The sequence below is a fragment of the Sturnira hondurensis genome, unplaced genomic scaffold (assembly GCF_014824575.4).
Source record: "Sturnira hondurensis isolate 20B ecotype Veracruz unplaced genomic scaffold, ASM1482457v3 Scaffold0013559, whole genome shotgun sequence".
Taxonomy (NCBI): Eukaryota; Metazoa; Chordata; class Mammalia; order Chiroptera; family Phyllostomidae; genus Sturnira; species Sturnira hondurensis.
The window spans coordinates 962,456-989,142 of NW_028086190.1; the positions used below are offsets into that span (position 1 = coordinate 962,456).

Genomic DNA, 26,687 nt, shown 5'->3' on the forward strand with positions numbered 1-26,687 from the left:
CTGTGTTTTCTCATTGCGTTTTAGCACATGGTCTTCTAAATGTAGTGAATAAAAGTCCCTAAGTAACCTTTGCTATGTAGAAAGATAGTCAAATGCCATATTATAAACTAAATGTTCCCAAAATTTTCATATATATCTGAAACATTTACATGTATGTAGAGAGCAAGATTTGTAGACTTGAGCTGTTCCTGAATAATGATTTTATGAGTAGAAAATGTTCTTGTTCCATGCAGATTAAAAATAAGTTTAGGCCTTCACATCATTCTTGAAATACTGAAAAATTGAGTGAGTTTCTGAGGATCGATTCAGAAACAGTCCCAAACCATCCTCTAAGAATGCTGTAAATCACTTGCCATTGCTTTGGTTGAACAGCATGGATCTGAATCCTCATTAATTTGTCTGTAAGGAAGAGAAAATTGAGAAGAGCAAGAAGAGGCCAAGGAGACCTTCAGCCGGTGTTGTCCTAAACTGCCATTGTTGAAGGACACCCTTTTTGCTAATTTCAGTCCCATAAAAAAATCTATTTAGTGATTAGTAACCAGTGGATAAGAGCAGAAAGCCCAAGTGAATAAAGGTCATAAATACTGAAGTCCTTGGGATAACAGCCTGTAAAACTGTCAGAAAGCATTGCTTAAGCGACAAAAGATAGCCTGAAGTAACAAGAAGTGTTCGCTCACCTAGGCAATAGTCCATATTCATGGACAGAAGACAATTTAGTTTTCTTAAAAAAATAGAGGTTCTTCTTGAATCCAGTACCTGCCCTACTTTATTTATTTGTTTGTTTTGGATGATGTCTGTTTGGTTTTAACTTACGCCTGATTGCATATTCTAGTAGGAATCATGAGGCTCGTTTAAAGATAACTGTTTGCAAAAGTAGAAGTATGATTTCTGAAACTTCTGTTTAAATCCATCAAGATCTACTTACTTGCTAAGAATGTTTAGCCTAACCAGAGTGAGTGGGTGAGAATGTGTATGTGTGTTTTTTTTAAAGACAGATGGTCAGGCATTAGATGCTGACAAGTGTCTTTCTCTTATTTTTAAATTAGAGTGTAGAGTTCATGCTTCTTAAATATTTCTCCCTAAGGGAAAAATAAAATTAAGTAAACAAAAACAGAAGAACACAAATCTATATTATAAACTATTTTGTTACTACTGCACAATATTGAGGTAACAAATAATTAGAGTCTAACCAGTCATTTAAGACTTTACATTTGTTTTCAGGGTAGAGAAAATTCAAGATAATGGAGTTGAAGGTCCTTATTCTAAACTCCTATTGTTCTAACCGTGGTGATGATTTTATGGCATTTGATTTACAATATTAGCAGTGAAAGTTGATATGTTTTACAGTATAACCTTCCAATCCCAAATGTGTGTTTTAGAGATGTACCTTCAGTGTATTAAAAGTGTTGTGCTTCTTTAAGTTAGAGAATTTTATCAACTTACGAGTATTTGCTTTTCAGCATCCTGGCTGTGAGAACTGGAAGTGTCCTTCACTTGAAGGGAGCAGATGTTAAAGGTTCTTGCCCCTGCCTCCCTAATCCCAAACACCCTTGAAGAAGAGAAACGTTATATTACCCAAATAGGCATGTTTCTGATGGTGAGAAAAGGCAGTAAAAGGCAGTAAATCTGCCTTCTCATTATGAAGTACAACAATAGATTGATTTATGAAGGAAAGCAACTGTTAGGCTTATATGAGATGTGTGCATGGAAATGTAGTTTCTTCAGAGCACTCCAAGCAGTAGCTTTCCTCCGATTCTTGACAAGAACCTAATATTACTAATAGGGAATGCATTGATTATAAATACCACATTTTTAAAAGGGTACATTGAGAGCAAAACAAAAAATGTACCTCCTAATGTTTTAACATGAGAACAGTTTCTAAATGTGATGTGGTTTTGCTGTTTCAGCTTGTTTTCATTAAAATAAAGGGGCTTAAAATTTTTGGTTAGTACTTGACATTTTAAATAGAAATGAATGTATTGTGTATTTAGATGTTAAGCTATTTATAAAAATTTCAGTTTCACTTAATGCTGTGTAATTTCAGCAAACACTATGAAATTGGAGTCTCAAAGAGAGTCACAGTGAAGACCATTTCAAGTTTCTGGGTCAGGGGCAGGTCCTACAAAGTATTTTATGTTGTTTCTTTGTTTTAACATGTATACACACTTCAGAAATCTTTTAAATACATTTATGTTATCTCTTATTTAATAAGGAACTTTATTATAGTATTTCTGTTTAACCTAAAAATTAAAAGCTTAACATCAAAGTCAATTTTGAGCATAAAATATTATAAAAACACAAAAATCAGGATAGCCTTTGAGTAAATGATAATAATACTGCCTTGTATATTTATGCCATATCACTCCAGAATTTGAAATCTATGTGATATAATTAAGGTTTAAGCAGGTAAATTATAGAATTAAAACTGATATTTGTCTATAGAGTTGGTTTTAAAGTCATAAACTCCTCTCTCTTAGGAAACATGTACCCCCAGTACATGCATATTTCCAAATGGGAGTAATAGTCTTACTAACATATTATGAACAAGAAAGCACTTATAAAAACTTGAAAATTTAAAAGGAAAAGACAAAATAAATATGAATAAACATTCTATTTTTTCTTTTACCCCTATGGATTATCTTATATCTATCTGTTTGCATACCGAGATTTTCAACTGGTGTGTCACAATAATTTTTAAAATATGCCGTACACAACTATTTATTCAGGGCACTAACCTCTTTTCCCTTAGATTGTCAAGTAAAAAAAAAAATGACAACAGCCAACACAACAATATATGTCCAGTGTGACTGCATCAAAATTATACCTATTTGGGGGTCATATCATCAAAAATACACATCTTGGTGTGCCACAGAATTTCAGTAATTAATTTATTTGTACCATGGGCTGCAGAAGGTTGAAAATCACTGGTGTGTGCCAACACCCAAGGAACTTTGGAGTGGCCTAATCTAGAAGAAGGGGTTCAGGTATGTTACGTGGAACATGTACTAGTATTTTAATCAGGAAGGCAGAAGGCTTGTAAAGAAATAATCCTTGCAGCTATTGAGTCTTCACTGTATAGACTGATAATGAGAAATTTTGTGTTTTTTGACCTTGGGATGATGGTACAGTTTTAAATCAACACTTTTTTTCCCAGTGGATTTTGGTTGTTTTGGAAGTCAAAGTACCATGGAAATAAATAAAGTCTTGGCAAATACAAAAATGAGTTTTTTGATGGTGCTGCTATGACAGTAAATCTAAGCTTCACGTGTACAGTAATGGGAAAATGCTTTAAGATTGTTGAAAGTTTACAATCAATAAAATTGGCCCTGGTTGGTGTGGTTCCGTTGGTTAGAGTGTCGTTCCCTGGCTGAAAGGTTGCCGACTTGATTCCTCATCAGGGCACATACCTAGGTTGCAGGTTCGATCCTGGTCCGCATGTATGGGAGGCAACCAGTCAATGCTTCTCTCTTGCATCAGTGTTTCTCCTTCCCTTCCTCGCTCTCGAAAAAGCAAGGAAGAAAATGTCCTTGGGTGAGGATAAAAATAAATAAATAATGAAATTAATAAAACTGCTTGACATTTGTGTAAGTCTATAAAGATTCTACTGGTGTCAATCAAATGCTCTATCACCATTTTAAAGTAAGCCATTTTTTTAAAAGAGCTAAAGGTAATAAGGAAATGCAGCCAAATATCTTGTCAAAATGATCCCTGCAGTTGTATCTGTGTTTTAGTTCATTTCAATTAATTGCTACCTTTTTGATACCCTGAATTTATTCTATTTAATTTACTTTAATATTTAAAATTTTATAATCCAAAAACTGTGCATGTAACCATATAAAATGTACTTTTTAGGACTTTGTACAATTTAATATTGCCCTTATACAGAGAGACAATACACTAATAGTTTTCCACTTTTTTCAAGCTTTTGTACTCTGCACAGGTGGATTATTTCATGAGTAACTGAACAGTTGTTCTGACAATAGTTTCAGGATCCTATTGTTAACTGATGAGCAATAGTGTTTGATGTTCATTGAACTGTTTCAACAACAGTTAATTATGGGATAGTTTCATCAGGAAACGTTTTTCCTTCCAATTTCTCTTTCGTGAAGCATTGTAGCTTGAAACACTTTCACTTGTAACTTTTTTTCCTTCTCTACCCGCTACCCTCAAAACACACATTAGTGGCCAGTTGTGAAACTCAATGTTTATGCACACAGTCTTCAGGAATAGTGACATGCTTATAGGTGGTGCAACCGTAAATGGTCTGTTTCCAAACGACTTTCATTCCTAAAGCTCTAAACAAGGGAGTAATTTTAAAAACACATCTGACACATACGCCATCTTGCAACAACTGGATTTTTTTTTAAACAACTGGATATTTTGAAAGATCACATGTTCTGGCCACAATAGTCAATAGCAGCCTTCAAAGTACAACTGGCTAGGAGAGATAAAAGACTTCGGCTCTTCTGTTAGAAGAGAGGAAGCTAAAAGAAAATTATAGCCATCCCTAAGTGTGGAAAAAAGTCTTAGGGAAAGATTTATAGACCCTTGTTCCCCAAGGCCATTTTGTTTCCTAATGGGATTTTGTGTTCTCAGACAGAGAGTGATAGGTACAAATGATGACAGCATTTAATAATAATAGGGAAGATAACAATAATAACAAAGAAAGCAAATGAATTTGTAAAAGCAGAGGCACCTCATTATAAAGCCTCTTGGCATCCAGGATGATTTTTGTCTGTAAGTTGAAAATATAACAGAAATAAGGACACGTTTTGCTAACAGAATAGCAGAATACTTCTTAGGATCTTGCTCTGTTACCAGAAAATTACAGACATAAAAATAGCTTTTGATTATATAAGGACTCAAGAGGCTAAATATAATTCTAATTTAACATCAAGTTCATCCAAGTTGTCATGATGCTTACAAATGGAGATGGTTTGCCAAAGAAAAGTGCAGCATCTTCCCTGTGGTCACAGACTTAAGGAACTGACTGGCAATAAAGATTTCAATTTCCTATTCCAGTGTCCTTTCCCCAATTTCACCTTGTTTTCAAAGAAAGAGATGTTGTTAGGTTATTTAAAGCATTAAATCTACTATTTGTTCCTGGGGGTTAGGGGAACTATATAGAGGAATTGGGAAAAAGAGAGTAGATCTTTGAAGGAAAATAAAATAAATGATTGCAGTGCGTTGCCTGATGGCTTTGTCAGTCCTCTTGATCAGTGCGAATGTCAAGAGGATTAGGACAAGGCAGAGGAGAAACTTTCTTTTTAAAACAAAACTATCAAACTAGTGAGGTGAGAAGCCAGGATCATTGTAATATCAATTGGACATATGTTAAAAGCAATTGATACAGACACATTCAGACCCAAGGATGAAGTATTTTGTTTTTCTGCCGGTTTGCTTTGGGTGCCTATCACAAGCTGTCCCTTAGGGGATGATGGGATGTTCAGTGCATCTTTCACAGTGACACAGAAAACTTTGTCCCCTGACTCTAAGGTTATGACAGTTAGTGTGTTCAGAACTGCTATAAATTAAGTGCACCTTTTCAAAGTTAATACGTGTAGTAAAAAGAGCGCTGGATTAGAAGTTAGAAAACCTCATTCTAATCCACTTAAATATTACCCACTGGTCACTTAATCTTACTGTGCTTCAGTTTCATGATGGATAACATGGGGAGAAAAAAATGTGTTCCTCTCACTCAACTGGAGCCACAGGAATTTATCTTACATTTCAGAAGGCTGGGAAGTCTTAAGATCAAGGTGCTGGTTAATTGGATATACCTGTGAGGATTCTTTTTGTTTCCTTTTGGGGGTTTTTTTGGTGTTCAGCTGGCAAGAGAAGGAGCAAGCTCAGCTGTCTGGTGTCTCTTCTAAATAAGGGCACTAATTCCATCATGAGGCCCCACCCTCGTGACCTCATCTGAACCTACTGTGTTTTGCTGTGTGTAATGCACTCCCAGTTTTTGGCCCAACCTTTCAGGGAAAAAATTGTTTCATTTTTTAATTCAATTGTTTATTTATTTATATTTAGAAAAAACTGATTATCATATTCCGGGGCATTATTTTGCATATAGGTATTGTTATTGCTTTCTAGAGTTATACTTCTAATGCATAAGCATAAATAAAAGTTAAAACCATTTATATAGATATGGAATCAGTACTACCCATGTATAATGTGCCTCCTTATTTTCCCTCAAAAATGTGGGAAAAAATGCACATTATACATGGCAAAATATAATAAATACCTACCAAAGGCCCATTCTCCAAATACCATCACATGGAGGTTAGGGCTTCATCATCTGAATTTTGGAAGGACACAATTCAGTCCATAACAGTTTTCTTTCTCATAGAGCAAATGAAATAAAGAATACGGTACAGCTGCACAAAGACACATTAAGAGGTTAGAGTTATTGACAGATGTTTGTCCAACCTCTTTTTCATATACCTTTGTATGTATATAAAGTCATGTACTTGTAGCATGTGTTTTTGGAGCAATTATTAATGTAAAACCAAATGAAAATAAAAGTGCTCTTGTTTCTAGCATTTGACAAGTCAGTCTTGCATTGATCTTTTCAGATTAAATCAACCTAAGCTTATTTTATAACTTTTCAATACTTATTTCTTTGCTTAACTTTCACCTTAAACTTTCATTGACATAGTTCTCCTAATATGTTGCCTATAAATGGGAGTCAGTAGGTAGAGTGCATTTCTATGAAGAACATTTTCCACAATTGTTTAGAATAGGTGTTATGTGTCATTTTGCTTTATAATTAAATGTATCTTTTTTCACTTTTATTGTAGTTTTTCCATCCCCATTTAGTCCCCTATGCCTCCCCCCCGCCCCCGCTGCATCACCAACCACACTGGTGTCCATGTCCATGAGTCTTTTTTCCTTTTTTCTCAATCCCTCCACCCCCCAACCTTCCCCAGCTGTCAATTATCTAAGCATTTTATAGAAGAAAAGCTAAATGAAGTCTTTTTTCCATTTTTATTGAGATATTATTGACTTACATTAATTTAAGGCTATAACAGTGATTTCATACATGTATAAATTGTGAAATGATTGCCACAGTAAGTTTAATAGCTATCCCTAAAGTGATTTTTTAAGGCTAGGCAAAGAAAAAAGTGTCAGATAATTATAATTTTTAACAAAGGAAAGACTAAACTGATCAAAACCTACTACTTCAATCGCTCATGAAAACTGAACAGAAAAGTAAATAAAGTGTCTTATATTTGTGTTTCCTTCTTTGACTAGTATACATCCTTGACACAGTCCCTGGATAACATGCAAAGAAAAGATAATCCATGTTGCACATTTATTGCTTTTCTAAACAAGGTATAAGTTTTACGAAACAATAAATGGAGCAATATGTTGATTAACTTGTACTGTATTCTCTTCTTTCCCCTGATGAATGATATAGATTATTCTCTACCCTTTTCATTTGGATTGTTTTAAAAGATCAAGTTGACATTCTCTTCAGAAATATAGTTGCTCTTGGAAAAGATGAAACAACTTCTGTCTTCTGAGAACCTGAGGAGGAAGTCTGCTTCCAATGTAAGGCCAGTGCCAGATTTTACAAGCCTTCTCTTGTGACCTACCTTGACAGGTGTTCTCCTTTGAAGCACTTGACTTCTAGGAGTTGTAAACATGTGGTTTTTCTTACTTGTCTTGGACAAAAGTAATCCTCCATAGAAAATCCATTACGAAATGATTTTGCATAGCCACTTAATATTGAAAATTTCATTGCAAATCTCGGTAGGCCCATTGTTTTGGTAGTAAAGATATACCTTGTGTTAGGCCACAGGGGAGTTTGATCTAGTATAAATAATAGAAGCAAGCAAATGTTGATTAGCTATTGTAACAGCAGTGTGCTAGGGTTTGTACTTTATTGTGTGAATTTAATACTTCTACATGAGGTTCAGTGCTCCCATTCTGTGAGGAAACTGATGCTTAAGCGATCGTCCCAAAAACTTACTAACAAGCAATAAAATTGGAGATTCTTAAACCTATATTTTTGTCACTGGAGCACAGCATTTAAAGAAACTTCATGTCTAGGGTTTGATTACTCAGTAGGTCAGCTAAGTGTGTGCTTTATGGCATCAGCAAGAAGATACAAAACTTATTTAGTGGTGAGAATTTTGATGTTTCAAAAGCAAGTATCAAATTTGTAAGGGGGAAAATTAGAACATCATTGAAATTCCCTGCACTTAGGTGTTGGCACGTATACATGGAAGGAAAAGAGGGTACCATCATCTTAATCTTGAGGCCTATGAAGATCTTAATCTAGTCCTGTTTATGTGAATACTTTTTAAAGCAAGTAACTTTTCCTAGCTTGTATAATCATCCATGATTTTGTGTTTTGGGAGGGTAAATCTGGTTTTTTACAAAATAAAATACAGACTTCAGTTAAAGTGAACTAGGGTTCTGTTTTGTTGGGCTGGTCAAATGGAAGACTGTGTCAGCCTCATCTAGTAGCAGAATGGCTTTTTGAGCAGTTAACATTAGCTGAATTTCAGCCTTGTCTCTTAGGTTAGTTTGAAATCTATTCACCGTGACACAACTGTACATGTTTTGTAAATGGTTTTATTGAGTGCAGCCATGTTCTGTCAGGGTGCTTTTTTGCAAAACGCTTTGAAAAATATGCAGAAATGCTATCTATGCATAAATCGGTTTACGTTTCCAATTTTTCTCATGATGCTCTTTTCCCTCTTATGCCATTTTAAATTTAAGATTCATTCAAAAACATTTTTTTGCATTTAGAAAAAAAAAGTGATTGACCTAGTATCGGTGCTCTTCAACCCGGAATTTCCATTAATATCATTTGTTGAGCTTTTAAAATAGAAGCATGCCTGGACTCCCACACCAAACCTATAGAATCACAATCTCTTCATGTGTCGAATCCCTCCGGCAGATTCCGACACCCCTGGCTGTTACTGTCTGGGTCCTTGATCAGCATTCTCTGAAGTTTGGTTGGCCTGCAGATCAGCAGCATCAGCATCACCTGGGAACTTGTGAAAACCTCAGGCCCTCATCCCTACCTCGTTCTTTTAAATCAGAAACTCGGGGATGGGGCTCAGCCATCTTTGTAACACGTCCTCCAAGGTGATGCCAATGCCCATGAAAGTGAGAATCACTTCTTCCATCAAAGGTCTCCTCAGCTCCCAAATTTCACAAGTCCTTATCCTGGTTGCAAAAAGCTTCCAGGACATTTGCTACTCACCGTTCAACATTTTATCTTTATCCACTTCTGTTGCATTAAGCTTTCTACTTTAATAGTCTCATTGTTTAACGTGTGTTCTATTTTGAACCTCAAATGCTTTGTGGATGAGGCAGAGTGTTAATGATAACTGTTGAGTAAAATGCCTCTTTCTCCTGTCGTATTATGTTTTTTATTCTGTCAGTTTTCTAATGGTTAGCAACTGTGAAATTATTAACCTTGTTGATGGCTAAGAAGCTAAAAGAAGTCTGCCTGCAGGTTTGGTTTCAGCATTGGCATGATGCTTGCAACAGATGGTTCGACTTTAGTGTGGAGTAGTTGGAGAGATGGCCACCATTCTCTCTTGCTATCCTAATTAATGTCACTCCCAACAAACAGCTCTGGCAGAATGGCTCCTTTAAGTCCGGTGCAGTGTGTACTGGTCAGGCAGGATTGGGAATTAGAGGTCTCTCCACTCACTCTAAGGAAACCTCTTTCTTGCTCCCAGATGGTTTCCAGAGCTATCAAAATAATACCGTTTGCAGACACTTGTCATGGCTGAAAAGAGCAACTTGGAGAGGAAAAGGAGTACTGTGCAGACCACGGGAGAAATATTTTGCAGCTGGGCATTGCACATAAATGCTAACTGAATGCCCTTTCAGTTGTGTAACTCACCGTTATGCCTCACAGTGGAAGAGCCACTCAACAGAAATGAAGAGTACCTCACACAGGCGGCTGTACTTGTAAACCAGCTCTTCTTTGTGGACCACAAACAGCAATGTGTAGGACATTGTACTGCAAATATCAAGTAAATCTCACAGTGGTGAAGGGTTGGTGGGCCGCCTGCTGCTCATTAGAGATCCTGTCTGGCTCTTTTCCTGCAGAATGAGTGGTAGATTGCTGACACCTGTTTTCCCATCCAGCCTGAGGATGTGAAGTGTGCATTTGGAATGCCTAAAAGTGCTTCCTTGTGTCTCAGTCTGTGGAGGTTGGTGCCGTTTGGAGAAAAGGAGGTGGGGCTTCAGTGCTAGGAAGATAGAGGGGGAAAAATCAGTGGTGAGAAACTGGACTATAAACAGTACTGAGATTTTCATCCTCATTTAGTGGCTTCTGATTGTATGCTTTGTTTATCTTCCATGCGGCCCTGATAAACTTGATCACCTATTGAGCAAAGTAGAAAGGAGAAGATGAGATATATCCTGTACAGGAAAAGGTCTCAAATCTTTCCTTCCTCAAATTTTTCCTTTCCTTCCTCCTTTCTCCATTCCTTCCTTCCTTCCTTTCTTCCTTCCTTCCTTCCTTCCTTCCTTCCTTCCTTCCTTCCTTCCTTCCTTCCTTCCTTCTTTCGAGGGGAAGGGAGGGAGAAAAACATTGATACGAGAGAGAAACATTAATTGGTCACCTCTCACAAGTGCACTGACCAGACAAGTGCCCTGACTGGAAATCAAACTGGTGACCTTTTGCTTTGGGGGATAATGCCCAACCAACTGAGCCACACTGGCCAGGGCCTCAAATATTTCTTAAATAACATGAGTAGGTAGTTGAGACTGTGAGCACATGAGAAATTGGATAGAAATAACCCACACTTAAAACCAAATTTGTGAACCTTAAGTTATTTTAAAATAAATTTGGCCTTAAATACATAAATTTAAAGTGGTTGATAGTATGATCAATTTCTTTGCATAATTATGAACATGTGTTTGCTCGTCCCATCTTTACCTACTATAAAGTCTCAAAAACTGGCAGACGGTGGAACAGAGGGCCTAATGTGCTGCCTTCAGTCACAGATACAGAGCACCTTCTGCATGTTGCGCGTTATGCTAAATACGAGGGGCTAACAAGACGCACAGGACAGATTTCCAAATCCTAATTTTTCCAGTGCTGGGAGTCCACTGGAGAGAAATGACACACATGAGAAGTAGCATAATACTGTAGCATGTCTGATAAACAGAGATGATCTATATTTTCAGTGGTGTTGGAGAAGGAAGGAAACTGTGGGTTAGTTGTGTGGGTCAAGGAGGATGTGGCCCTTGTTCTGGATATTAAAGGATGAGGAGAATTCACTGACAGTAAGGGAATTGGGTGTGTGTGTGATGCGCTTTCCTTGCATTAATAGGCTGTGTGGAATTAAAGGGTTTTTTTGTTTTGTTTTGTTTTAAAGGAGTGGCAACATTCCCTCCTAACTTATTTGTGGGCCTTGGCTAGGCTTGTGAACACTGGCCTCTGTTTGTGAACTGTGGATGAATGGGGTTAGGGTTGGGTCACGGCCTTGGACCAGAGTGAAATTAACTGGCTCATAATGCGATTGAACTAATGACCTTGGCCTCATTACCACTATGTTCTAACCAGCTGAGTCAATCAAACATTGCAGAAAGGGTGATCAAGGTATCTTTTAGAAGGAGATCTGGATAGTAGTAAACATAGGAGTGAAATCAAAGCCAGGTTCTTTCTTCATGTAACACTCAGGTGTTTATCTTTTTATCCTTGAGTTTATATTCTTGTTTCCGCATCTAGTGAAGCTACAGTAGACACAATGAAAAGGACACCCTGACTCTCCACTGTTAGTGTATCTCACATAATGCAATGTGTTGTGCACAGTGTCAGGCTGTTTTTGCAGAGCAAAATATTCTTGAGCAACAGTATTTCTTTTAATTCTAGATGTGTAGTGTCCCGTAAATATACTGATGATGCCTTTCTCTTCTTTAAAGTCTGAACAACCCAGTCCTGCCAGCTCCAGCTCCAGCTCCAGCTCCAGCTTCACACCATCCCAGACGAGGCAACAAGGTATCAACATCTCCCAGGCAAACTAGGAGACATTTTTCTCATAAAACATCTTAATGAGTTGATTTATGGCCTATTTTCTACTTTTTTATTATTTGAATGATAACTTGGCTTTTATGTAGTTGTATTTATTTCCCCTAGGAATGCACTTGAGTATTGTTCTGATGTAGGAGGCCAGCCTCTAGAAATCTCCCTTTTTCCAGTCGCTGCCATCAGAGTCCCATTTTACAAAAGGATTATAGACACAGCCTATTCCAGGGAGTTCCCAAAGGAAATACAATAGCAAAAGCTAGACTTGAGAGGCTTTGACATAGAAAAAGAGGTTTTTACTCTCCCTCCTGAATATCTTTCATTTTATTTATTTTTCTATAGATTAATAAGCCTTTTTCTTTGGCAAGTAGTAATTTGTCATCTGTAAAATATATATTTATATATTTTTTGCTATGCAAACTCAAATTTTAAATTTTAAGAAAAATTTAAAAGATTTAAATCAGAACACTAATTAAATACATTTTCCGCTTTCATGTGTGGAAAAATATTCAATCATAGGGCCCTTTTTTAAAAATTCAAACATGAAAAGTAAAGCAATATCAAAGAATAATTTGTTTTTGAGCATTATGTTCACATTACCTTTTTCATTGACCACACTGAATTCCTTATGGCCGTGTATGTTTTGAAAAGGATTAAACTGTTGTGTGTGTTTCGGCTAAGGCTGAACTTCCAGGAAGAAAATAAAAAGCACCGGGTATTGGGGCTCTCAGTTCTTGCTGCACTGACTCCCAAAAGTATCAGCCCAGGACAGAAGCAGAGAAATCTGGGCTTTGAAGAATGTGAGACTGCAGAGTAAGCACTTAATTTCAGAATTCAGTCAGTGACAGTTTCTACTGCATTAGGACTTCAGGACTGGCCCACTCCAGAATGAAAGTGCCTCTCACACTTTCTTGGTTGTTTTTACAGTCTCTTCAGCTTACTACATTTAGGATAGTAAACTAAAAAATAAACCATACTAATGGGTTTTTCTGTGGATTTCTCTCTTTTTTTTTCAGTTTTGTCCTGTTCTAGAATAAAATTAGTTATGACTTGATTGTTTTCTTCTGTCTAATACTGGATACTCTCTTGAATTTTCTGGGCACTTGATTTATTACATGGTCTTATTTATGCAAATATATGCTGGTATTTTGCCAGGAACTTCTTTAAAAGTTAAATTAAAAAGTGGCTGCATAAAACTGTTATAACTAGATGTTGTGTCCAAGATCAATATGAAGATCAGAGATAGGACATTATACCCTGGAATTGAAATACTTTATAATCTGAACTTGACTGAAATGCTTGCTTGACCTGAAATTGACCTTGAAATAAAAGGAACAGCTAAACCTTAATAGATCAAAAACTACCACACAAAGGCTGCATTGCCAAGAACAAGTTACAACCACGGTGATTTATTAGTCTCAACTTTTCAATACATGGATTAACCTGACAAAACATCCAATTTAGTAATAGATCTTTCTGTTTCTTTTTAGGAGTAATTTTTTTTATTTTAGGGAAGAAAAACGCATAGAAAAATTTCCTAGAAAGCAGTTTTTCTAGTAAACATTTAGGGGCATCTAACATGAAAACAGTAATGTTTTATTAGAGGTTTCATTCCAGGAATTATCGAGTTTGTCTTGTCAATTGTGTAAATATATGGGATGATGGTTATCTTTAACCAGTGTGCCGCACATGTTGTGCACATTCCCCCATGTCTAATACAGCTAAGTGTGTTTGAAGTAGTGTGTTTGATTGGCTGTGGTTCACTGTCATTACTCAGGTCCGTTAAGGTCCATAATGAAAGATCTGCATTCCGATGACAATGAGGAAGAATCTGATGAGGCAGAGGATAATGACAATGACTCCGAAATGGAGAGACCTGTAAATAGAGGAGGCAGCCGAAGTCGCAGGTGAGTGTCCTGGAAGGACAAGGGTTCCCTGTGCTAGAATCACGCCTTTTCACTAGACCTGCTAGCGCCACCACAGACAGGGTGTGAAACACCACAACAGCGGGAGTAAATGGTCACCTTTGTTTTAGGTCAGGGCACCTTGGCACGCTTGCACTTGCCTCTACAGAGAACTATGTCTATCCTTTTTATCAGAAAGGAGAGTTTTAAAAAAATTTCATAGGAAGAAGTGCTAGTAGAAGTCCTTGTTCTTGAAAATGTCTGCCAAGGTGATGGGCCTGATTGCTGAAATAGACTCTGTTTTCGTTTGAAGAGTTTGTGGGGATCCACTGCTGTAGGTAGTCTTAGAATTGGAGGAAGTGTTTGCTGTTTGTAGTTAGAAATACATAATTGGCTTCAGTGAATTATGTGTGTGACCTAATTAAAGCTAGGATCACCTGTGTGTTTTCCAGAAAATAAATTCCTTTTAAGTGCACTGACAATTAGTTTCCTTAAGTAGCGTCAATGCTGTGAGGCATAATTCCACATTATAAGATGGTAATTCATGTCACTTATAATTAATAGTCAGCTTGAAATTGCCTTGAGGATTTTATTTCTGTATCGTGAGGAAAACAAACAGGCTTACTTTAATGTGTTTTGAGTAGAAAAAAATACGAATCTACTTGAACTTAAAATCCAATTACATTTATAATACAATGCATTCAATCTTTTCCAATTATTCCATCCAATTCAAAAGGCCCTAAAATTCCTAACAGGGGTGTGATCTGAACCTGACAGGTGTGGAAACTGGACAGGCCGTGTTTCCTCGTTGGTAATTTCGGAGTGTCCTTTCGGAAGAGGCCCCTCAGCGTCTGTGTCCTGTCGGCACTCTGTTTCTCCTTATGGCTGCACTGGACACCCTTTCCTCCACCTTGTCTCCCAAACTCACCTGTCTCTATTTGTTTTAAGTCGGAGAAAATAAGGAACCTTATGGCTGTGGCCTTAAAACATTAAAGTCTTTAATCTGACAAGCAGGAAACTTATAAGGCAAAAAGACCTTAGAGTGGACAGAAACTTGGAGGGGGGGGGGAGCGTATTCATAGCAACCAAAATTCTCACCACTGCCGGCTCTCAGTTTTAGCTGATGAAAAATGAATGGCCTGTTGGACAGCTACCCAAGTTACGGTTATGTCGACGATCTAGGTATTCCGATTAGCCGTTGCCCACGTGCCTACTGTCCCCGCCCCCGAGTGAGTGTGGGTCAGACAGTGCATGTCTGTGACCTGTGCGATGTGGCACACATTGCTGGGGGTGCCCTTCCTTTCCCCGGACGTGGGCTGTCAGCGCAGCAATGCCCGTGTAGCAGCTGATCTTCAGTGCACTTGTGAAGTCTCAACTGTTTAATCAGTTTAAATACTCAGCCTTCCACTTCAGTCAAGAAGCATTTTAAAGCAGCGCTTCAACTGAACACTTCATTAATGGAATTTGGTTAAGAAAAACAAGTTCCATCCGTTTTTGCTGGAAGGATGTCCCAGTGTCGCCTTCATTTTCTATCTTGTATCCTGTCTATCTGAATATATTATAGAGCTAGAATGTGATTGCCTATTCAGAGCAAGAGAAAAACTATCTGGATTTCTAAAGCGTTTTTCTTTCTGAGAAGAATATTGTATTAGGTTAGTACATAACCAAAGATAAGGAGCAAGCACTGAAGGACATTTCTGAAGGAGGATATATGCTCAGCAGAGTAGAATAAAGAAATATCTCCTATGTTGGCTAGGAGAAAATTTTATTTTTTTCTGAAAAGAAAGGAATAAGGGAGAGGGCGATATTTTTATTGTCTTTAATTATTGAAAGATATCACAGTATTTCTCTAACTTTTGTAATACGTTCCCCATGAATCGTATAAGTGTCCAGACTTAGGGACAGCCGTGAAGCGTTGATTACACAGTAGAAATGGTTGGTGGTGAATCTAGCGTGGGGAGCTTCACGCATCGCATCCTCAGACATCCCTGAGCTGTCAGTCCTGCGGGGCTGTTGTCCACATTCTTCTTAGCAGTTGCTCCCACTCTTGAAGCCTGTATTTTAGTCATATTTGTAAAATTTTCACCTGTACCAAAGGGGCAGGGGGAAAGGGGGATAAAGGTAGTAACTTACAAACTAATGTATTTGACCTTCTGCAAGCTTGGGTGACATGCTCGATGATATAGTACATGGGTGGAACTGGAGCAGGGAGGTAAATGACTAAATGAGGCCACTGAATTCAGTGGCTGAGCACCAGCGTTGGGTTACATCGCTTGGGTTTGAATCCTAGAAGAACCATTTTTGCTTCTGTGACCCTAGGTGAGTGACCTAGTCTCTCCTAGTCTCAGTTTTCTCACCTGTGAGATAGAGATCATTAAATGAGAAATAGTAGGTAACACAACACAGTTCTAGGTACAAAGTAAGTGTCAACATGTGTTAATGGTTGTATAAATTAAAGCCAGTTTTAATGCTTGAAGTATTTAGGCACTTCACTGTCTGCTCCTGTTGCCATAGTCGTTAGAATTGTCTGTAATGATGCCAATGACTTCTCTGTGTGTCTTTCCAGAGTTAGCCTAAGCGACGGCAGTGATAGTGAAAGCAGTTCTGCTTCTTCCCCGCTCCATCACGAACCCCCGCCACCCTTATTAAAAACCAACAACAACCAGGTAAGTCCCTGGGTTGGCACTGTTCAAGGCAGTGCAAAACTACGTGTGATCATTTTACAAAGCACCCAAAACTTTGTACTCCTTTACTTGAAACTTTGTATATCAGATAAATGGCAATATACAACCTTAGAAATAAACATATAGTTAGTTAAGTAGAGTCCTGTTGTCACGAAAAGTGTGTTTTAATGATGGGTTAATTAAATGGATGCAAGAAGGGATGGTGCCAAAAAGTGTTGCCCACTTACTCATGATTTCTCTTATTCCCCTTGGCAGTAAGTTAGGTGATTTAATGAATTAAAAAGGTGAGACCTTTTAGGCTAGTATAAAGCCTGTTTATTTGCTTTTACTAATAGGCAGTCATTTACTTGTCGGTAATTAACTCGAACTTCTGATCCTCAGTTTCCTCATCTATACATGGGGATGTTAATACCTGCTTTGCTGGTTCTTAGGAAGATGATAAATAATACATGTGGAGAGCACGAGGCAGTGCCCACCCCCACCTGGCATTCGGTTGACGGCAGAAGTTTATTATCATAGGTGCTCTGCTTCTGTGTGCTTATTCAGGAAAAGAGGATCCCCACTTGGGAATGTAGGGAATTGTTAATAAAATTCAGAGTAAACAGTGGTCATTATCATTGTTGTTACAGTCAAGCTAAAGGAAAACTTACGAATTTGATAGTCAGATCAGAATGTAGTTGTTTAGATAAGGTCTGGGCAGAACTCCGAAAGCCTTTGAAAACTATGATGAAGAGCTTTTGTTAAATGATTAAGATTGGGATATTTTAAATAATTACTAAAATAAACTATTTTCAAACATCGTGAATACTATAAAGGCCTCATTATGCATTGAGTGGTTACTCATTACTGAAGCTTATTCTTGTCTCTTTGTTTAGACTGATTCTCGATGACCTCTACAATAATTGCTTAATTCAAGTTACCATGTGAATAACATTAATTTGAAAATAAAGAACTGGGTTTTTCTAAAATTATTCCATTTCACAGGTGTCCTACAATTCTAAATGGACTTGCCCTTGAATTTGTGATCTTTGTTTCACTAGGAAAATGTGATTCTTCTAGCTGGAGACTTTTTCTTCGTAAATTTTGTGTAAAGCGTAAGCAAAGATCTCCTAAAACTTAAGCTTCTTCATTTATAGTGTTTAACTACATCTTAGAGTCTTTATTGTTAAGTAGGAATAGTATCAGTGATCTCTACCTCAACAATGACAGTTCCACTGCTGTTCCTTTGCATCCCGCGTAGGAGTGCCAGCCCAACCTCATTGTCTGTTACAGACTGGCTGTTCAGGGAGTTAGTGCATTCTTAGTCTTTACTCTGTCTCCCTGTAGTTCACCCACTTCCCCATCTCCAGTGCCAGCCATGCCCGGGGCCCAGCCGGCTTTCACCTCGGGCATGGCTGTCCAGCTCCACAAGTGGGGCATTTCAGGGGAAGGTGAAGGCTCAGGGCGTAATCATCATCACCTACCAGTAGAGAAGAGCCCTGAGCTGGCCAACTGGATGACTTGGAATAATTTGTGCTTCAGTGTGAACTGGCAAGAGAGTAGAATTTGGACCTTGACTGTATTTTATATGCAGTTTAAACTTACTTGGCTTCCAGTGTGTGGTGTAGTAGAATTAGGCTGTTTCACAGGCAGCGGCAGCAGTGCCAGGAATGAGGGGCATTGGGCTGTGTTTTCCTGCCCCTTGCAAGGCTCCTTCAGCACCTTTCCCAGTCAGGCTTAACACTGTGCTTGCTAAGTCAGTGCAGCTCCTACAAGCCCCTCTCTTGCCTTGCAAACCTAACAGCTGTCCCTGCAGCCTGCCTGAATGAGCAGCCTTGAGCTGAGCCTGGCTTCAGGAAAGGTCTGAGTTCTTTGTCAGACTTCCTCTGTTTTTTTTTTTTTTTACCTGCCTACCAAAACAAGGACAAAAATGAATACAATCATTTATCTGGGGAGGGTAAAAATTACTTTATCCTGTGCAATAGCATACCACTGGTTCCTTGGCATATGTTTATTCAACAAATGTAGCTTCACACATGTGAATCATCAATCTGTCAGGAATACTCAATTATGTGTCACTTTCTCCATGCACCTATAAGCGTAATAAGAAAGCCCATATGCTTTCACTTTTAGCTGGTGGAGGTTAGCAAATACATGTACCACAGGAGTGCTTCCCTTGGAGCTGTGTCTTGGAACTGCGAGCAGGAGAAGGTTTTTAAAACTTAGTTTTAAATTTTGATACTAAAAGTTTAATACGAAGCCAATACTTAGGTTTAGTATTGTTTTCTCAGCCTCTCAAATCACCTGCTTTGGGTCAGGTGTGATGCTAGGCCTTTAAATCAGTGTTCTTGGGCCTTAAAAACTTTCTAGTTTCCTTACTCGTCTTCCTTAGTTCTTCATGCTGATGAATGAAATAGTAAAAAAAAAAATCCTTAAAAATCTCAAGTCCATAAATTTTATCCTGGAATGTATTTTTAGCCTTATATCTGAAAGTTTTGCATCAAATAAAATGGGCGAAAACATACTGGGAAGACTTAACTGGAACAGGAAGGCTCTGAGTTTCCTTCTTCCATACCCTTTCGCTGTTCTGTCTGCAAGTTGATAATGATATCTCAAGTTTCTGTGAACTGGCAGGCAACACTGAGTTTTCCTTACCTTTTCTCAAATCTCCCAGGGACTAGGGAAGAGGGAAAGTGCTAATTGAGTCAAATATTTTCTAACTGTTGAAAAAAAAAGTGAATGGAGAGACAGCCGCATGTCAACAAAGGAAGTAATTAACCTGAGTATTGTTAGGAGCAACTAGTGATCATCAACCCTAAAGACCTATCACTGGAGAATCCATCTGCTGAGTAATTGAGTTGTCAGTCCTCACAAAGAGGGGGGTATAGACAAATAATAATCTCAAAATTTTAGTTCTCAATCTGTTTTCTCAGATTAGGATAGAATCGCAGGATAGAAGCGCAGCTCATCACGTTCTATTTTCAGAGACTGCCACGTGTGCAGTCGATGCATCGCCGCAGGCCTGGGGCTGTTTCCTTGAGTACATAGAGCATAGCAAGGAACCCAAGTTAATGCTGTGCTGTTTTACTCAGAGATTTTTTTTTTAAACTTCGAACCTCATGTGAATTTCAAACAAAATCAAAACCTCCCATCCTTTTTGGTTGAGGGTATGGATGGGCTGGAGGAGAGAGGGGCCTTGAAGGAAGGAAGTAATCCACTGGACCTGAGTTAATATTCAGAAAATCGTAAATCACCTATCAGCCTGCAAAGGGACACTGAATGAAATTAAAGACTATCCAGTTAAACTGGTTTGAAATAAGCCCGTGGAAGACAAGGTGCTGTACTTTTATATTCTGGAGTCGTTTCCTCAAAGATAAGAAATGATCGTAAATAAAACAATTGTCTACTGCGTGGCTCAGCTCTCTCAGAATGAGATTTTGACAAAGCTGTTTATTTTGGAGCTGGGAGAGATCAAAGGAGGAAGATTAACTGAGCCCTCTCTGGGCAGCCACTCAGTAACTCGAGGCGGATCACTGACACCAGGAGCTTTTGTTTCTGCCACCGCAGCTTCAGAAGAAAGAAACTAGGATTTCAATGTAGTTCGCCTTCTGCGCTGCAGCACTCACGGAATGTGTAGGGTGGGACTTAAGCGCCTCACAATGTCCTGTGTTTTGCTTTGAAGGGAAGGTGGTAGACCTCTCTAAGCTTCGTTAGCGAAGTTCCATTGCAAATAGACAATTTCTCAGTCACTTTGACCCCTTGAGTGCAGTAAGTTGGGGATGGAGGCCGGGGCAGCGTGGGGGCTGGGTGGGACATGGGAAAATTCAGTTTTCTAATGCACAAGGCAAGCAGGCAGGCACTATTCCTCTTGTCTGAAATCTCAGCAGATTGTCTTTGCTCTTTGCCCAGCCCTGTGTCTGAGTTGGCGAGGAGTGCCATCTACTGACCTACTTACTCCTAGGTCTCCGAGTGTGGAGTTTTCCCTTGAGGTCTCATTTCCAGCAACAATACAGGGAAGGAAATTCTGAATGTAGTGGAGTATTTGGTTTCGCTCACAGTGGACCATGTTTAAAAAAAAAAAAAAGATTACCTTCTGCCACTAAGTAATTTTCTTGTATTGCCAGAAGTACTGTGTTTTAAGTTAGCCTGGTCAAAGTGGTCATCTGGTTTATCTTAACGTTAAAAATGAATAAAGGTAATTCTTAGGAAAGACTTAGAAAGAAGCTTACTTCTTACCCATGCATTCTAAAGTCAAAGGAAACATATACCCTTCTAGAATGATCTGGTCTTTTCTTGAATATCATGGCCCTATCCTCAAAAGGTAAAATGTTCAGTAGTATAAAATCCTGCAGCTAAGTATCTGGACATTATCTTGTTAATCTCTCTCCCTTCATCTCGTTTTCTGAGACCCCAAAATATTAAATGGTAGGGTTAGGACGTGAACCTAGGTTTCTGAGCATAATCAGGGCTCATTACACTACAACTTAAAAGTAGACTCATTTTTATAATCTTCTTTGTGATATGGAATATTGTAGACCTTGGAACAGAACTGTGACTTGCCTGTGATGTGTGTGTGTGTGTGTGTGTGTGTTAGAACAAAGAATGGATAAAGAGGAGAACAATAGGAATATGAGACTACTTAAATATGCTTTATTTGGTATTTTTGACCTTAATATAAGTTTCATATGATAACAACTCAATAATAAGATAATAATGAAAAAGAAAAATTACTTTACTTTTTATGTTTATATACATTTGTAAATACTCAATAAAGTCAGTGGTTTTCGGTCATTTTAAGCAAGGGTTATTTAAAAATATTTTTCTCATAATCTTCAATTTTGCAGATTCTATTAAATCAGCTGTATTTATTAAGTAATAATATGGTTTTTGTTTTTATTAATTAGAAATCTAGTTCCCTGGGGAAGCTTCGGAGTAGTATGCAGAACTACTGCTCATAACCTAGGCTGTAATCAGTTCAGATGAAAGGAGAGGCACCTGGCGTTTTGTCGTGGGTAAAGACAGCATTTCTGGAAACGCAGAAGACAGTCCTGACTTTTTATTTCTTGATTTGGAAGAGCCCAACACGGGAACAACTAGGGTCACTGGTGGCCATCTTTATTTCCAGAGCCGCATCAAGTTAGTAGATTTGAGTAATTTTTAGAATCTGAAAGTCAGGTACTAAGATGAGCGTTTGAAATGTTGTCTTATCATCTCTAGTGTACTGAGCACTGGTAGCTGAAACAGCAGGAGGAGTCAGAGACAGTTCTTGCCTGAGGGAACTGTAGTCCAGGATAACTGAGCAGCTGTACGTATGTGTGAGAGCTTTGCCACAGAGAAGCAGCAGCCTTGGAAGCTTAGATCCATCTCCATATGGTCCACTTTTAAAAACTTTTCTGTTGCTCTGAGTCAGCATTTCAAATATTATTTATTTATTTATTTATGTGTTTATTTATTTATCTTTAGAGGGGAAGGGAAGGAGAGAAATACCACGTATGGTTGCCTCTCATGAGTCCCCTGCTGGGAACATGTGCCCTGACTGGGAATCGAACCGCGATCGTGTGGTTCACAGGCCCGCGCTCAATCCACTGAGCTACACCAGCCAGGGAAGAGTCAGCATTTTAGATATAAGTAATTTATTTTCCAAGAAAAAGATTGGAAGAGAAGAAAGAACATGTATAGAGGAGAAACCTATTTAGAAAATGATGTTATCATATGACATTTCATCCATAAGTGCCTTTGTTTAGGTGGCTGGCTAGCTGAGAAGTGCTTGAAATCAAATTTGACAGTGTTCTTTCTCTTGGACCCCTAGATTCTTGAAGTGAAAAGCCCAATAAAGCAAAGCAAGTCAGATAAGCAAATAAAGAATGGTGAATGCGACAAGGTAGGTTCCCAGTCCTTTACTCTGGTGCTCTGGCGCTGACATGTCCTTCTTTCCTTTGTGATTCTCTGGTTCATCCTAGCTGGTCCCCCTTTCATCGTCTTCATCAGGAGTGCCCGACAGTAGTTTATTTTCCAGGTCTCCCTTATGTCTCGAGGATTAAGGTTGGCCTTATGCTATCATTTGCCCTGGTGCCTACATTGCCCAGGAATTTCAGGCACATTACATTGGGAGGTAAGAGACTTGTGGTGGAGTTAGAGGGTGAAGAAATGTCAGATGGAAGTGAGCAGGGCATCTGACCCCAGTGCACTGTGCTTTGCCCAAGTGGGCATCATTCACCTGAAATCGGACGGCAAGACCAGTTGGGGGTTAGTCTCCTGGTGTGGGCAGTGTCCTGATGTGCTTTGCAGGGTCAGGGCAGGCCTAGCTAATGCTTCACAGACATCTCGTTCACCTTCATTGCAAACAGTGGTGGGAATACCCATGCAGCTATGCTGATGGGTCTGAGCATATGGAAGGAGAGGTCACCTCTGCCTTTTCAGGGGAGCTCTTAACAAGCCACATGCTAATCTGGATAGTAATCTCTATTTCTCGTAAGACAGTCCTCTGTTCTTGCACTTGCTGTTTGCTAGCAATGTTAGATATGTTTGATAACAGGGAAGGCTTTTTTATTTTTATTTTAAGAATTTGCCCTGAAATAAATGGTAATGTGCATGGATACTTCCATGTTCAAACTTAGACTTTTTCTCTGAGTTAAAAAGATTCTAAGACAGGTGAATTTTAAAAAATTAAAGTAGACTTCGATCCCTTGCAATTTATCATTGAGCCCCTTCTCTCTAGAGGCACTGTTGGGAGTAGTGAGGCTCACTTGAATCTTGTTGAGAGAAAGTAAGTGCAAGAATTGCTCCTTTTAAAAAGGCTGGGTTGATAAAGGTAACAGTTGGCCAAGACAGACTTGATCTTCAAAGGCCTTGGGCACAGAGTCCACAGGGCCTGGTTGTGGCACCAGTATGAGGGATCTCCCGTTGCTGCTTCTATGTTTGTATTTATTTAGTCCCGTATTTTTGAACTGCTTCCTAACATGCTTGTTCTTTGGGGATACTCTTCTCTTTCAGGCGTACCTAGATGAACTGGTAGAGCTTCACAGAAGGTTAATGACCTTGAGGGAAAGGCACATTCTGCAGCAGGTGAGAAACGCTTTTTAGCACAACCCTTTCCAAAAGCCTGAAGGCCCGGTTTGTCCTGGGGCAGTGTGGTAGCACCAGGAGGCCACAGCAGCCCCACACCACCAGAACCCGGCCAGTGCCGCCTGCAGAAGTACCGTTGACCCTAGAGCAACATGGGTTTGAATTGCACTGGTTTACTCACATGCAGATTTTTTTCCAATAAATATTGAAAAATGCAGTCAGCCCTTCATATCAACCAGCTGTGGATCAAAAATAGTATTTTCAACCTGCAGTTGGGAATCTGTGTGTGCAGAAGGTGGACAATACGCACTGTTCTACACCGTTTTATATAAGGAACTTGAGCATCTGAGGGTTTGGCTATCCACGTGGAGTCGTGGAGCCAAACTCCTGCAGATACTGAGGGACTGTAGTTAAGTTTGGGGGGAGTCAAAAGTTATACGTGGATCTTCAACTGTGCAGGGGTGGGGTAGCAACCCCTAGCCTCTGTGCTGTTCGAGAGTCAACTGTATTTTGGGAGCATGCTCACTTCCCAGGCTACCTGGAAGTCTGCTTTGGAGCTTGGTGGAGATTATCTCCCTTCCCTGGTGCCATGGGCAGTGAAGACCAGGCACCTGCAGAGGTGGTGGTGCTGGAATAGACCAGTCCCTCAGCTGGCTGATGCTGGGATGTGGGCTGAGGGAGGGGATAGCAGAAATGCAGAAACCTTTGGGGCCAGGCTTCTGGTTTCATGGGAAAGCAGTGATAAGAATTTCAGTCAAGTGTTGTAAACATTTGTGATTCAATTTAGTAACCTTTTGCCAATTACGTTTTAAGGAAAATAAATATTTCCCTCATTTCTCTTATCTTGTACAGCATACATTCTATTATTATGAACTCAACTGTGGAATACTTGTAGGGTGGGGAAACTTCTATTAGTACAATTTGATGGTTTGGGAAGATAAAAGGGGTGGTTTGTAGCTTTCATACAGTTATGTGCATCCATTGCATTAACAGGGGGTACTGATAAAATATTTTTTCTTTAACACCCAAAGGGAAGGTTGTATTCTAAATTCCAGCATAGGTTGGTAGATTATTTCACTGTTAATATTTTTTTACCACTTTCAAATGACTTGAAGTTCGTACTTAATCTACCCCAGCTGTGTGTATGCACATGTGTGGTTTTTTAATGTTTAATGGCTGATGGTAACATTTATATTCTGTGTACATTTTTGCTTAAATCTATAAATACACACTCTCGGGCTTGCCAAGTTTCCTGATTGGTCTGATAAGCTTTTTAACTATTCTAGAGTTTCAGATTTGAACAAAAGACTACAGACCTATGATTCTTAATTAGGTCTAAGTTGCAATTCCATTTAAGTGAGTATGGGTAAGGGAACAGGATTTGAGTAGCTTACTCTGAGACTTTGCTAATATTTTTCTTCAGCTTTCTTCTGTAGGACTCAAAATTTTTCGGCCTGCCATTTACCAATTATTTGTGGCTAATTGACTGAATGGTGACAGTAACTTTATTAGCTGACCTCCCCCTCCTTCTCCTCCCAAATGCCAGCTCTGAACCACTGTGGAGCAATTGTCCGATGAAGCTATTAACATACAAGCTGGGCCCAACTAGTGAGTCTGGCAGGAGGGGGAGACAGATGTTTAAACACGGTTGGGACACCTTTACAAAGGAAGCCCAGCCAATGAGTGGAGGATACTAGGCCATTAGGCACAGTCTTACCTTGGGGTGTCGTTGGCATTCCCAATTTTATATTGTCCTTTATTTTGACCTTTGAAGGAGTTCTGAGGGTAGGTGGCTTAACTTGAGACTTCCATCGAAGTGGATTATTTTAGTGTTCTAGAGGGAGAGAGTGATCTTTATGAATTTTTAACCTGGCATAAAGGCACTCAAGGGCGCACGGCGTTTCGCCCCCTAATTGCATTCCCAGGCTGCTTGAAAGCGCTTCGTCTTTGGCCTTTTGCCTTGTAATGCAGCTGAGGCTTGTGATTATGATGCCATGATGCATGTCCTGTCACGGTTTACTGCTTAATTAATTCTTGTTGTAAAACCTAGCACTGTGGAGGGCCAGTGCTGCTCTGCACCTTGAGAGCCGGCCTGTCATGGAATGCCTTCCGCAGTCTACGGATTCTCTGCCACGCAGACCTGACACCTGAGACAGGATTTCTGGAAGCCCAGGATCACATCCTCAGTCTTTTCCTATTAACGCCATTGAATCCACTCGGACTCTTTTATTTGGCTCACAGAAGGTGATTAGTATCTTTGTGTTAATACAGGGGCACATAGCACTGGTGCCCGGCAGCTAGTTTAACGAACAGAAAGCAATGCATCAAGAGCCTGTATTCCTAAGCCACGTTTCCATAAGGTAAAAATACAGTACAGTGGGTACAGTCAAACCTGGAGATGTCAGTGACAGGGCTGATTAGTAATTTGATTCTTCTTTAAGCCACATGTTCTGCCTTTATTTGGAAAGAGAGATGGAACGCAGCTAAACTCCTCAGCAATTCAGCTCTGAGTCTGAATTTGCATCCTACAGGGGAGGAAAAAAGTCAGGGCTTCCTTCAAAGATAGTTTAGTAATTTAGATCACAGCTAAATTAGATCACTTTTATAACTATCTTCTGGGATATGGGGAGTGAGTGGGATATTAAGTATTCCTTCTATCAACATGGAGACCCCTCCCTGAGGAATGCTCTGCTGAAGATAATTTTTCTCTGTCCTGGGAAATCACCTGTCATGTTTTAGAATCCCCTGTACATGGAGGGCTGGCAGTCTGCCTCTTAACCCAAGGTAGGACACACATCACATGGCAAGACAGTGTTCCCCAGTCCGTGACCACAGTCATTCTATGGCAGGGGTGTCAAACTCATTTCACCGGGGGTTTCACATCAGCCCCGCAGTTGTCTGCAAAGGGCCCAATGTAATGTGAGGACTGTATAAATGTAACTACTACTGAACAGGTAAGCGAGAGGTCAGTGCTGCCACTGGGTAGAAACAAAGTGCCGGGCTGGATGAAGCAAGGCGGAGGGCCGGTTTCGGCCCAGGGGCCTTGTG

At 39.3% G+C, this 26,687-nt stretch overlaps 1 protein-coding gene across 2 annotated transcripts in view; it reads left to right on the plus strand.

Moving 5' to 3' along the window:
• MLLT3 (MLLT3 super elongation complex subunit) overlaps window positions 1–26,687 on the plus strand; it is a 260,062-nt gene that overhangs the window by 224,545 nt on the left and 8,830 nt on the right. For both annotated transcript variants that reach the window (XM_037061895.1, XM_037061896.1), the window contains exons 6-10: window positions 11,905–11,980; window positions 13,785–13,914; window positions 16,478–16,577; window positions 22,384–22,455; window positions 23,568–23,639. In XM_037061895.1, the coding sequence (XP_036917790.1) occupies window positions 11,905–11,980; window positions 13,785–13,914; window positions 16,478–16,577; window positions 22,384–22,455; window positions 23,568–23,639 (450 nt within the window). The remainder of the gene's footprint in view (window positions 1–11,904; window positions 11,981–13,784; window positions 13,915–16,477; window positions 16,578–22,383; window positions 22,456–23,567; window positions 23,640–26,687) is intronic.